At 57.1% G+C, this 12,961-nt stretch overlaps 1 protein-coding gene across 1 annotated transcript; it reads right to left on the bottom strand.

Moving 5' to 3' along the window:
* On the bottom strand, positions 1 to 4,803 carry LOC103534195 (wiskott-Aldrich syndrome protein family member 3-like). The gene is made up of 8 exons (XM_030449075.1): positions 4,671 to 4,803; positions 3,810 to 3,944; positions 3,516 to 3,669; positions 3,134 to 3,251; positions 2,824 to 2,999; positions 2,188 to 2,445; positions 1,089 to 1,453; positions 1 to 158 (listed from the first exon to the last, which is right to left on the bottom strand). The coding sequence occupies exons 1-8, from the start codon at positions 4,801 to 4,803 to the stop codon at positions 1 to 3; spliced, it is 1,497 nt and encodes a 498-aa protein (XP_030304935.1).
* Between the last annotated feature and the right edge of the window lie 8,158 nt (positions 4,804 to 12,961).

The following is a 12,961-nucleotide window of genomic DNA, read 5'->3' on the forward strand; positions in this document are numbered from 1 at the left end:
TCAGTCTGACCACTCGTTATCGTCCAGCTCGGAGTCGTCGTCGGACTCGCTGTACTCCACCGCGATGCGGCGGGACAGGATGGTGGCCACGTCGTTACCCACGGGCTCTTTTTTGGCCTCTTGTTCCCATTGTTCCTGGACTTTGCGGAGCTGGATTCCTGCGGGAGGGAAGGGAGGAATGGTGTAGGAGCAACGGGCTCAGCACCCATGGGTGGGCTCAAGGGGCAGCATCCCCTTCCCCCCCTCCCCCCGGTTAAATGGATGGTCTGAAACAAGATTGCTGCACAAAATTCTGGTGGATCACCATGGCTGAAAAGTTCTGATGGGTCACCATGGCTGCATAAATCTGGTGGATCACCATGGCTGCATAAAATTCTGGTGGATCGCCATGGCTGAACAGTTCTGGTGGGTCACCATGGCTGGACACAGTTCTGGTGAGTCACCATGGCTGGACACAGTTCTGGTGGGTCACCACATCTGGACACAGTTCTGGTGAGTCACCATGGCTGGAGGGATTCAAAGGACATGCAGGAGTGGTGCTGAGGGACATGGTTTTGTGGTGGCCTTGGCAGTGCTGGGGTAATGTTTGGATATGGATCTTAAAGGTCTTCTCCAAAACCAAGGATTCTGTGATTCTAAGGCTCTGGGAGCTGATGAGCAATGCAGGGCATTCTGTGGGATACAGAACCTAACAGGATACAGCTCCTCCTCTGCTCCCACTCGACCCAAAGAGGTTGAACCTTCTTGAAGGTGAGATCTACCATTTGACCCAAAGGTTTTTGCGGGAGGGCAAAATGGGAGAAGCTTTGGAGTGTGTCACCTGCTCCAGATGACACGAGAGCCACCACTCAGCCCATGAGGCTCAGTCCCACCTTGGCTGAATGGTTCCCCCTCTCCCTCCACCCCCCCCTTGGGGTGCATTTCTCTTTCCTCCCCAGTTCCCACCACCTTCCCAGAATCCCAGCCTGGTTTGGAAGAGCCCTTCACACTCAACAAAGCCACCGCCACCTCTCCCCTCCACTGAGAGGTGCTTTTCCACCACGGTGGTGGCCTTGGGGACCTGCCCCGTGTCCCCCCTCCCCACTCACCCCTGCGGATGGCTGCCAGGAGGTCGCTCCGGGCATCGCTCATGGGCATCAGAGGGATCTTCCGGGGCTCCGCGGCGGGGGCCGGCGGCGAGGCCGAGTGGGCTGGTGAGGTGGAGATGGCCGGGGGGCCTGGGGGAGGGGGCGGGGGGGCCACTGGGGGTCCCATGGGGCCGACCTGCGGCGGGGAAGCGGAGTAGGGACCGGGAGGAGGAGGAGGTGGGGAGGGGGCGTAGGAGGGGGGGGCGGCAGGGGCGGGGGGTGCCGAGATGGGGCTGTCGAAGGCAGTTTGGGCTGAGGGGATGATGGGGGGTGGGGGTGGGGGGGCGGGGGGCACGAAGTACTCTGCCATTGGCACTGGCTGGGGCCTGCAAGGGGAGGGCAGAGATGGGTTGGGTTACGAGGAATGATGGCACCCAACACCTCTTCTGGGCACCCATTGCCCATCCCAGGTGCCCACCACCCATCCTGGGCACCCACTGCCCATCTCAGGTACCCTGTCACCCCTCCTGGACACCATTGCCCATCCCAGGCACCATTTCCCATCCCATGTGCCCACCATCCCTCCTGGACACCATTTCTCATCCCATGTGCCCACCACCCCTCCTGGACACCTATTGCCCATCCTATGTTCCCATCACCCTTCCTGAGCATCATTTCCAATCCCATGTGCCCACCACTCCTCCTGGACACCATTTCCCATCCCATGTGCCCACCACCCCTCCTGGGCACCCATTGCCCACCCTAGGTACTCATTGCCCCTCCTGGGCACCCAACTGGCTCTGCAGTGGTTGGTTTGCTCCAGCCCCCTATGTAAGCTCTGTTTCAGGGTGATGGAGGTGGGGAGGCCTTTGCAGGCAGGATGGGCTATGAACCACATGATGGTGGGAAGCCAGTTGGTCTTAGGAGCCCCTCCAACCACTTTATCCCTTTATCTGGGCTGAGGTTACCCCAAAAAAACACTCCTGACTGGTCTGGCTTTGGGTTTCACCAGCACTTTTGGACCATGCTGGCTGCAGAGGGGCTTTCTCCCTGCTGCATCAGCCTAGAAATGGTGGGGGCAGCTCCATCCTGTCCTTGAACACCCCTCCACCAGCCCTACCCATAATCCTTGACCAGGTGAGGTCTGGGCCCGTTGAGGACGGCCTCGGGGGGCACGTGGGGCTGCTGGAGGCGGTTCAGGCTGTTCTGGCGGCTGCTCGGCGCCGGGCGGTAGACGTGGTCCTGGGGGGGAAGGGCCACCAAACCCCCCCCCTCCTTGTGCTCCACTGGGGTGGGGTGGGATGCTGGGGCCAGCAGCTGAGCAGGGTGGTTGGGACTGGCTGGGTAGGAGTGGTCGGCTGCATCCGAGGCGTAAGATCTGCAGGACAAGAAGAGCCAAGGGTTGTACTGCCAGGAGGGGTTGGGGTGTGGGGTTGGGAATGCTTTGGGGGTGAGACAACAAACAAATAAACAAACAAACAAAAATAGCCATAGAAATATAGATGGTAGAACGATTTGGGTTGGAAGGGACCTCAAAGATAACCTTGTTCCAACCTCCTGCTAGCCCAGGGTGCTCCAAGCCCCATCCCACCTGGCCTGGGACACTGCCAGGGATGGGGAAGCCACAGTTTCTCTGGAGCTGCCGTGGGTCTTATCACCTCACCCCTGCTGTGGGCACTGTGTAACCCAACCCCGAAAGATGGAGAAGGAGAGAAAAGCAAAGGTGAGCTGAAGGTGCAGAAGGTGAAAAACGTGCCTATTATCTGGGGACAGTGATCCTTCCGATGAGGCCATGTGATAGGGGGATGGTGAGAACCTGCTATCGGGTCGGAACTCTTTATCATACGCCATCATGTTCCACTCCAGGCGCCGGTTCCGGGCTTTCCTCACTTTCTTCACCTCCCGGGTGGAATCCTCCACCAGCCGCTGCTCCTGGGGGCACACCCAAGCTGTGCTTTCACCTCCAACTCCTCCAGACCACGGGAGCATCACCCAGCCCCAAAAGATGCACCAGGCAGGTGACCCTCCCAGCTCCGACCCCACCACGTCCCCCAGCTGCTCCTTACCTTCTGCCTGCGCTTCTCCTTTCTCTTATCCTCTGTTGCCTGCAACATTTTCTCCTTCCATAAGTTGAAGAAGTAGGAGGGGTCAGTGTAGAACTTGAGGCCATCCTTTTTGTCATCCCTGGGGGGGGCACAGGTGGGAAAAGTAGGAGAGGAGGTCATCAGCCCCAGGAGCAGACCTCCCTTCCCCTGCACAGCAGAATTTGGTACCATCATGGCCATGAGCTGCTGCCCCACCACAAACAGGTCCTTGCCCAGTGCTCACTCCCTGGGGTCACTTGTCCCAGGTGCCCCACACGATGGGGATGGAGAAAAAGGGGTGGAGTCCCTGATGCCTTCTCCTAGAAAGGTCACCCCTCGGGGAGGGATGGAGCACCCAGCCTACCTGTAGGGTGTGAGGATGTTGAGGGGTGGGGGTTTGTCGCAGCGCTGGTACATCTCCATCACAGGGTTGGGGATGGAGTTGCGGGACACCACCTGCTGGTTCTGCACTGTGGAGCTTTTGAAGGCTTTCCTCATGTTGATGTCCTGCAGAGAAACTGGAGGCACAGGAAGGAGGTGGGATGGAGGAGTGTCCTCACCTCCCCCCCAAACAGGCCTGGTGGGTGGTTTGGTGTTGAGCACCGTACCCAACCTACCCCCACCTGGTTGTCACCCTGAGACAGCCCCAGCCCCTCACCTTCCTCCACCGTAGAGTCCAGCTGTGTCACCTTGATGACCAGCAGGTCCACCCTCTCCTGCAGCGAGTTCATCCTCATGTAGAAGCTGTTGGCTTCATTGAACAGCTCACCAAAGATGTCCTCTGCGTGCCTGCCTGGCAGGAGGCAAGGGGTGCCCATCAAGGGGTGCCCATCACAGGACACAGCAGCAGGCAGGTGGTCCTGGAGCCACATCTGTGTCCCCAGCTTTGTGGGGCTCCATCCCCTGCCTTGGAATTTTCTGGAGCTGAACCTCATCCTCTGCCAGACCTGGCTTCCATTTTTTTTTAGTTTTTTTTTGTCCCTGGATGAGGCCACCTAAATATAGCAGCTCCCTAAATACAGGGTTTGTTATTCTGGGAGGGTTTTGGAGAAGAATCTGGGGGAAAAGAGGGGGAGCCCTGATGGGCTTGGGCCTCTCTCTCTATTTTAGGTTTGATCTTCAGCAGTGGGAGCCAAGGACTGAGAACTTTTGTGTGACATCTTCACCTAAAGGTCTAAGATGACAAAGAAAAAGTTGGGGTTCTTTAGCCTTCACCTGACCCTCTCATTTCTGGCCAGGTCACCTGGCTGGTGAAGGTTTTCCATGCCCCATCCCACAGACCAGCCATGAGAAGGAAATGGGTCTTAAAAATGTCACCAAATCCCTACTTTGGGCTTGGTGCTGAGCATCCTCCGTTTTTAATTAGCAGGACAAATCCCACTGGATTTGGGGTGGCTGCAGCCTGCAGGACTCCCCTGTAGCCTCAGTTCCTCTGTGATTAGAACTGGAGGAATCCACCCCAGATCCTCCCCAGCATCCCATTGGTGTCCCCCTATCCCATCCCATGTTGCAGACTTACTGAGGCTGCCCAGCTGCTTGATGATGGCAGCCAGGGTGCTGTTGGTGACACATTCCAGCTCACTTGTCACCCCCTCGGGCAGAGCCCCCCGGCAGAGGTGCCGGGGCTCGATGTTCCTCTTTACCAGTGGCATGGTGCTGGTGAGGCCTCACACCTCCCCTGGGGAAGGGAGAAAGGAAGGAACAAAGAGGAAACCTCCATGAAGGTCGACAAAGTGCACAGAGTTCTCCGTGAAGGTCGACAAACTGCAGGAAGTTCAGCAAGGGCAAGGGTGAGGTCCTGGAATCTCAAGGACAATTGCAGGTTGGATGGAGGATGGAGAGCAGCTCAGAGGAGTGGGATTTGGGTGATGAGCAGCTCAGTGTGAGCTGGCAGCCCGGAAACCATCTGAGTGCATGGTCAGCAAGGAAAGCAAGGGGGTTGTCCCCCCCTCCTCTGGTGAGACCCCCCCCTGCAGTGCTGGGTCCAGCTCTGGGGACACCAGAAGGACACGGAGCTGTCGGAGCCAGTCCAGAGGAGGCCCTGGAGATGCTGGGAGGGCTGGAGCAGCTCTGGAGCCAGGGGGAGAGAGTTGGGGGTGTTGAGAAGAGAAGGCTGCAATGGGGAGACCTTAGAGCACCTTCCAGTGCCTGAAGGGGCTCCAGGAAAGCTGGGGAGGGACTTGGGACAAGGGCCTGGAGGGATGGGATGAGGGGGAAGGGTTTCCAGCTGCAAGAGGGGAGATGGAGAGGAGATCTTGGGGAGAAATTCTTTGAGGTGAGGGTGCTGAGCCCCTGGTTGTCCCCAGAAGCTGTGGCTGCCCCATCCCTGGCAGTGCCTCAGCCCAGGCTGGATGGGGTTTGGAGCACCCTGGGCTGTGGGAGGGGTCCCTGCCCATGGCAGGGGGGGCACTGGGTGAACTTTAAGGTCCCTCCAACCCTTCTGGGATTCTATAAACACAAAGGGAAGCACTCAGCTTTTGCCATTTGCCCAGGTTTTGCCCCCATGCCCTCTGCTCAGAGCACTCATCCTGCCCATGCCACGCCACAGGAGGTCTTACATGACACGAGTGCCTCGGGGCTCAGCTTTGATTGGGTTGATAAGGTCTGAAGACCACAACCAACCTTCCCAGATCCCAGTTCCCTCCTGATTCACTCCCTGGGCTCCCCCCAGCCCATCTTCCTCTTCCTGCTCTGGCATGGAAGGCAGAGCATCTTCCCAGCTTCCTGCTAACAGCCAGGCCCTGAGGACAGAGCCAACAATTCCCACCATGAACCCAGCCAGAAATCTGCAGACTTCACATTTTTTTGGCCCTGGCAGTATTAGGCAGAACAGTTTCCCATTGATAGCACCCGGACAGTGCTCTCCATGTCCTCCCCCACACTTCCACCACCATCAGCTCCTCCAAGTTTTCAGATGCAAATGCAAGTTCCCACCAGGAAAACAGACAAACAAACAAAAACCAACACAAAAAACCCTCCCACAATGGTCTTGAAATCATTCCTGTGGAGCTGATTGTGCTCCTGAAGCACTCCAGCCCCAAAACCCTCTTTAAGGTCACAAGATTCTTTGGGCTCTGAGCAAATGGTGTGTGGATTTTGGGGCTGGAGTTGTCCCTGGCTCCTCCAAAAATCCAAGAGGTTTCCTCCCACTGGTTATTTTTCAGCTGAGAAAAAAATCTGGGATTCTGGGATGGGTTTGCAGGGGAGGTTCCGGGTTCCTGCTGAGGGACCTGGCCACGTGCCACCTCTCTTTTCTGAGCTTCAGCCCAAACTGGTTTTGAGTTGGCTGTAGGTGGCACCCCAAAATCTGCCCCAGCATGTTGAGTGGTCCCTGGTGGGACAACAGGGCACAGGGTTAATGAGCTGCCCGGTAATTAGACCCAGGGAACAAAGAGCCATTCTCAGCATCTTCCTGGGACACAGCCACCACCCCCCTGAGAGGGGGCCTGGGAGGACTTGGGGCCACCAGGGACAGCCCTGAGGAAGAGCTGATGGTGGGTGTCTGGTTTGACCTCAGCATTTGGGATCATGCCATAGGGGAGCATCCCTGGGGAAGACAGGTGTCTTTTAATGTCCCCCTCAAAAAAAAGCTCAAACAAGACTCAGGGCTGGCAGAAGAAGCAACCAAGGGGGAACTGGGCACACAGGGAGCTGGGACAGGCAGTTTTGGGCCATCACAGGGTGCACCAGGCTCAGCAGCCACTGATGGGGCTCTCCCAGTACAGCCCAGCTGAGCATCATCAGCCAACCAGTAAAGCCACACAAAGCAGGACCAAATTCCCATCTTCCCATGGGTGCTGCCAGCCCTTGATGGCATTAAACAGCCTCATCTGGACCCCATGCTCCTAAAGAGGGGCCCAGGAGGTTATTTGAGCTCAGTTAATCCTACCCTGAAGGTTGCTGCTGGTCCTCAACCCTGCTCCTGGCTGTGTTCTGCTGGACCTAACTACAGCCTCCTGCCCCAGGTGGGTCCCTTGGGTGGGTGCTGGCACCCTGGGCTTGGCACAGACTTCAGGGTGAGTGTTGGACTTGTGCTGAAGTGAGGTCAGGGTGACCTGGGCTGTGGTGACCTTGTCCTTGTGCTTCAAGAGTTTGGGGTAAACTCAACCCAGGGTAGGTGGAGTGTTCAGCCTCGGTGTCTGTGCTCAGGTTGGACACCAGGAAGGGTTTCCCACCCTGCTGGGCTGCTCCAAAAAGTGTCTGACCCTGCTTCCAACCCTGCTTCCCCGCATTTACTTCACAGATGCCCCCAGGATGCTTTCCCTGCTTCTCTACCTGCAGGCTCACTGCTCTGGGGGGATTTTGGCTGTGGCTTTTCAGCACATGTGAAACGAGTTGAGAGGTCTCAGCTCTCCATCCTGGCTGGCAGGGAGGAATATTTCCTGTTGGCCAAGAATGGATGAGGACAGAGCTGCAAGTCCAGGGAAAGGGTCCAGCCAAGTCCCCCCAGCCAAAGGGAGGAGGAGGTAGGGTTGGGGCAGAGCCATGTTGGTCCCAGGGCTGGGGTGGGTGCCCTGTGTCCTCTGGGGAAGGTCCCTCACCCACCCCAGGGCTGGGAGCACTGCCCACACCTCTCCTCCCAGCCATCTGCAGCTCTCCTCCCCCGCCAGCCCGGGCACCAGCAGCTCCACCACCCCTCACAAGGCTTCAGCAGAGCAAAATGCTTCCCAGAGAAGCTCAACCCAACATTAAATCACAGCTAAAAATATTCCTCAGGAGTCTGATTAGCAAATGCCACCATTCGGGGTTGGGGTTTTTTTTTAAGGATTTTTTTTCTCTCTCTCTTTCCCCCTTCTACTGCAAACTGTTTCAGCTCTAGGAACAGCACTTGACTAAATTGCCTCTAAATCACCCACAGGCTGAGCTCTGCAACACCAACTTTCGCTAAAAGCCTGCTTAGGAAGATGCCAGAAATGCATCTACCTTGGGGTTAGGCTGAGAAACCTCCTCCTGCTGCTTGGCTGCTTTAAAACACACAGGTTCCTCAGTGGGGCTTTTATCTAAATGCTACTTCTTTACAGGGATTTTTCCAGCAGCTTTTTCTCTGTTACTTGGTTCTGTCATTTGATTTCTCAGCAATGAGGAGCCCTGAGTGTCCCCCAGGCTGACTGGAGACCTGAGTGTCCCTTCAGCAGCTCCTTCCCACCCTGCCAGCCCCCCCACGCCAGCTCCAGCTCTCCTTCCAACCCAAACTAAATCCTCACCCCTCTCCTCTGAAGGGAGAAAGGGCTGCAAAACCCCCCCAAAGCTGTGGATGAAGCCACATGTGATCCTTCTCCAGGCTCTGCTGGACCACAGGGATGCCCTGATGATCCTTACCAGGAACAGCAGCGCAGATCCCAGCTCTGCCCTGGCTGGGAAAAGCTCCCTGCAAGCTGAGAAATCATGTGTTGTTTTTCATGACTCTTTATCTCCAAAGGAAAAATCTTCCATGCCTTGGGTTTGGGGTTGGTTTTCTTTCTGTTATTGTGTGGTGTTGATTTTTTTTCTTTTTTCCTCCCCTCTTTCTTTGTGCTCAGCTCATTAACAGAAGGATCTCTCCCGCTCGCTGGCGGCTTCTGCGAGCAGGAGGCTGCCGAACAAACCCCCCCTTCTTCTTCTGGAAATAGAAGGAGCTTTGATAAACCCGGGAAACCTTCGGAGAGCAGCAAGGGGCTTTCTGGAAACCCGCTGCTCGCTGCCTCGGGGAGTACCCGGCGGGACCGACGGCTCCAGCCCCGGAGCTCTGACGCCGGCTGCTGCCTTCCCAGAGCCCGGGGATGCCGGCAACATTCCCACCAGGAATGGAGGATTTTAGGGCCAGGGAGATGGTTGCATTCCCGCTGCTCAGGGATGGGCAGGGGGCAGCTGGGAGTTGGGGTTGGGGGGGCTTGGTTGAGCAGCTCTGAACACACACACAGAAAAAAAAAAAAAAAAGAAATTTAACACTTTTGGCTCGGGGGCTGTTGTTGGTAACTTGTCAAGAGCTTGGCATCCACAGCTGATTTGTCATCCGCCATAAAATGGAGGCTCGAGCATCTCTGGTTCAGAACTGGGCCAAGGGATAGAGATGACAGCTCCAAGAAATAGGCTTCAGCTGGAGTTTTTCACCCTTCAAGCTCCTCGGGAAAAGAGGGGACATTAAGGGGACCAAGCTGCACCACAGGCATTTTGTGCAAGAGCCCTCAGCAGTGCTCAGCACTTGCAACAGAATCGCAGGGGGCACATTAACCTTTGAGCTGCCAGATGGAGTTTTGCTGTTCTGGTGCTGCCTTCAGCCTTCCCCAGTCAGAGAATCAGTGAATGGTTTGGGTTGGAAGGGAACCTTAAGGATCATCTGATGACCACGGAGCAGCTGAACCTGTCCTGAGGGATGCTCCCAAACTCCAGAAATACCACCATACCACCAGAACTTCAAAACACCCTTCCCCCCCCGCCTTTTTTTTTTTTTTTTTTTTTTTTTTTTTTTTTTTTAACAACCTCTTTGAATCCCAAGCAAGGAGCTGCAGCACACAGGGGTGTGCCCTCGGGGCGCTGAACTTAGCAAGATGAATTCTGAATTGTGCCACCACCAATCTGCCCATCCAACCATCCAGGTCCTGCTCTCCCTGGCTCCTGTCCGGCAGTGGATCCGGCTGCCAGGCAGCCCCAGCAGACAAAGCAGCCACAAACTCCACTAAAAAGTATCTTAATCCAGAGGTATTTTATCACTCTGCCACTACCACCACCGCCAGGCAGCAGAGGTGGAAGCAATAAAATTAAAGCTCCCTGGAAGTAGCTGAATCACCCAGCCTGGAGGCCCAAGCTCTGCACCCTTGGGTGCCTGCCTGCTGCCTTCCTGGGGGGGTTGGGGTACACACAAAGACTGGGGGGTCTTCAACCTCCCCCAGTCATAGAATCATCAAATGGTTTTTGTGTTGGAAGGGACCTTAAAGAGCATCTGATGACCACAGAGCAGCTCCAGCTGTCCTGGGGGATGCTCCCGAACTCCAAACCTCAGTGAGGACTCTGGGATGGGTGGGGGTCATGCATATAGCAGGTGCCACCTGCATTGCTGCCCTCTGCTCCCCCAGCCTCACACCAGGCTGCACCCACCCTGGATTTCTTCTTCCAGGGGGTGAGGAGCCCTGCTCTGTAGGTGTCTTTCTCCCCACAGGTGACCACGGGCCCAGCTTCTCCTGCCACATCGCTGGGAAACCGAGAAGCAGCAGCGGATCCTCCCTCCCCAAGATGAAAGGCTGGAAAAGGGTGACCCCTCCCCACTGAAAGGGTGCAGAGAAGCCAGGTAACACCCCCTCCCCAACCCCCTCAATCCCTGCAGGAATGCAGAGTGACAGCACACACACTTCCCCCCCCCCCCCCCCCCCCCATCATGCCAGGGTGAAGAGAGGCCCAGAGCACCGGGATGTAAATGTGCCAAATGGTTTGAGGATCCACCATTCCCCCCCCCCTCCCGCGATGGAAAGGTGCAAAGCAGCCTCTCCCTCCCACCCCCAGGTGAAGGTATAAAACGGTGGAAGATTCCACCACACCCCCCCACCCCCTGCCAATGAATAGATGTGAAGTGACAAGGGACCCCTCCCTGTGCAAGGCTGCAAAGCGCCAGGCACTCACACCCCCACCCCATGCAGAGGTGCAAAGCTGGAGGGGATCCCCCCTGCAGTACAGGGGTGCAAAGCAGACGGAACCCCCATGCAAGGAGGTGGAGAAGTGGATTCCCCCCCCCCATCCCCATGCAGGGATGCAAAGCAATGGAGCCACCCCCTATGCAAGGATGCAAAGTGAACCCCCACCCCCCCCTTCCTGCAGGGATGCAAAGCTGTGGGGAAACACCTCCCCCCCGCAATACAGGGGTGCAAAGAGGCCTGGACCCCCCTGCAAAAACGCAAAGCAGTGAAGACCACCCCCTCCTCCCCATGCAGGGGTGCGGAGTGGTCCGGAGACGCCCCCCCTTCCCAGGCAGGGATGCGAAGCGGTGGGCGATCCCTCTCCAGAAGGATTCCCCTTCCCCCCAAAAAGATACCAACCCCCAATAAAAAGGCTGCAAAGCGCCGGGGTCGCGATGCGGGTATCCACCCCCTTCGTCCCGTTTCCCCCCTTCCCAAATTAAGGGGGGGAAGGAGGGGGCACACATTCCCACGCCATTCCCCGCTCACCTCCGTTTTGCGGTGTTCGGGGTTTTTTTTAGGCTTGGGGAATGATGCTTCTCTCCGCGGCAGCCCCCGCAGGGCTGCGGCCGCTCCGCGCCTCTCCGCGCCCGCTCCGCAGTGCGCGCACGGCGCATGTGCCCCCCCTCTCCCTTCCCTCCCCAACCCCCCCCAAATTCTCCGCCCCGTTCCGCCCAGGTCCGCACGGGAGGGCCGGGGGTGCGGAGCCGGAACGGCACCGCACCCCCTGCCCTCCCGTGTGGACCCAGGTGCCTCCACCGTGGCTTCTGGTCCTCATCAAAAAGAGAAAACAAGACCCAGGGCATCACCAAAAGGGACAACATCTCCAGCGGTGTCTCAGCTGGAAGCCCTACCTGGAGCTTTGGGTTTGCAGAAGCTGAGGAGCTGGGAGCATCCCCCCACTGCCGGGAGCAGATCCACTGCAGGAGAGCTGGGGAGGGACCTTTTATAAGGACATGGAGTGATTGGATGAGGGGGGATGACTCTAAAAGGGTTTGAAGAGATTTAGGTTGGACATCAGGAAGAAATTCTTCACTCTGAGTATGATGGAGCCCCTGGTTGTCCCCAGAAGCTGTGGCTGCCCCATCCCTGGCAGTGCCTCAGCCCAGGCTGGATGGGGTTTGGAGCACCCTGGGCTGTGGGAGGGGTCCCTGCCCATGGCAGGGGGGGCACTGGGTGAACTTTAAGGTCCCTCCAACCCTTCTGGGATTCTATAAACACAAAGGGAAGCACTCAGCTTTTGCCATTTGCCCAGGTTTTGCCCCCATGCCCTCTGCTCAGAGCACTCATCCTGCCCATGCCACGCCACAGGAGGTCTTACATGACACGAGTGCCTCGGGGCTCAGCTTTGATTGGGTTGATAAGGTCTGAAGACCACAACCAACCTTCCCAGATCCCAGTTCCCTCCTGATTCACTCCCTGGGCTCCCCCCAGCCCATCTTCCTCTTCCTGCTCTGGCATGGAAGGCAGAGCATCTTCCCAGCTTCCTGTTAACAGCCAGGCCCTGAGGACAGAGCCAACAATTCCCACCATGAACCCAGCCAGAAATCTGCAGACTTCACATTTTTTTGGCCCTGGCAGTATTAGGCAGAACAGTTTCCCATTGATAGCACCCGGACAGTGCTCTCCATGTCCTCCCCCACACTTCCACCACCATCAGCTCCTCCAAGTTTTCAGTGTCTCAGCCCAGGCTGGATGGAGCTTGGAGCAACCTGGGCTGGTGGGAGGTATCCTTGACCATAGTAGGGAATGAACTTTAAGGTCCCTCCAACCCAAACCAGTCTGGGCTTCTGGGATTCCATAAACACAAAGGGAAGCACTCAGCTTGTGCCACTTGCCCAGGTTTTACCCCCGTGCCCTCTGCTCAGAGCACTCATCCTGCCCATGCCAGGCCACAGCTTGCACAAGGGGGTCTTAAATGACACGAGTGCCTCGGGCCTCAGCTCTGATTGGGTTGATAAGGACTGATAGCTTCCGCCCAGGCTCTTCCTAGACCTGTAGGCAGCAGGAGTGGTGGTTCCACCAAAGCTTTTTTCCTTGCCCACTTGCAGATTGGCTCTTTGGCCTGCAGAACCCTCCTGCTGGCACAGAGCTGCACTGCTGCTGCTCTCCTCCTGGAGCCACTTGCCCTGGAGATGTTTCAAGCTGACTTTGCTCTGGCCCA

Source organism: Calypte anna, chromosome 4, assembly GCF_003957555.1.
Source record: "Calypte anna isolate BGI_N300 chromosome 4, bCalAnn1_v1.p, whole genome shotgun sequence".
In the NCBI taxonomy this organism is placed as follows: Eukaryota; Metazoa; Chordata; class Aves; order Apodiformes; family Trochilidae; genus Calypte; species Calypte anna.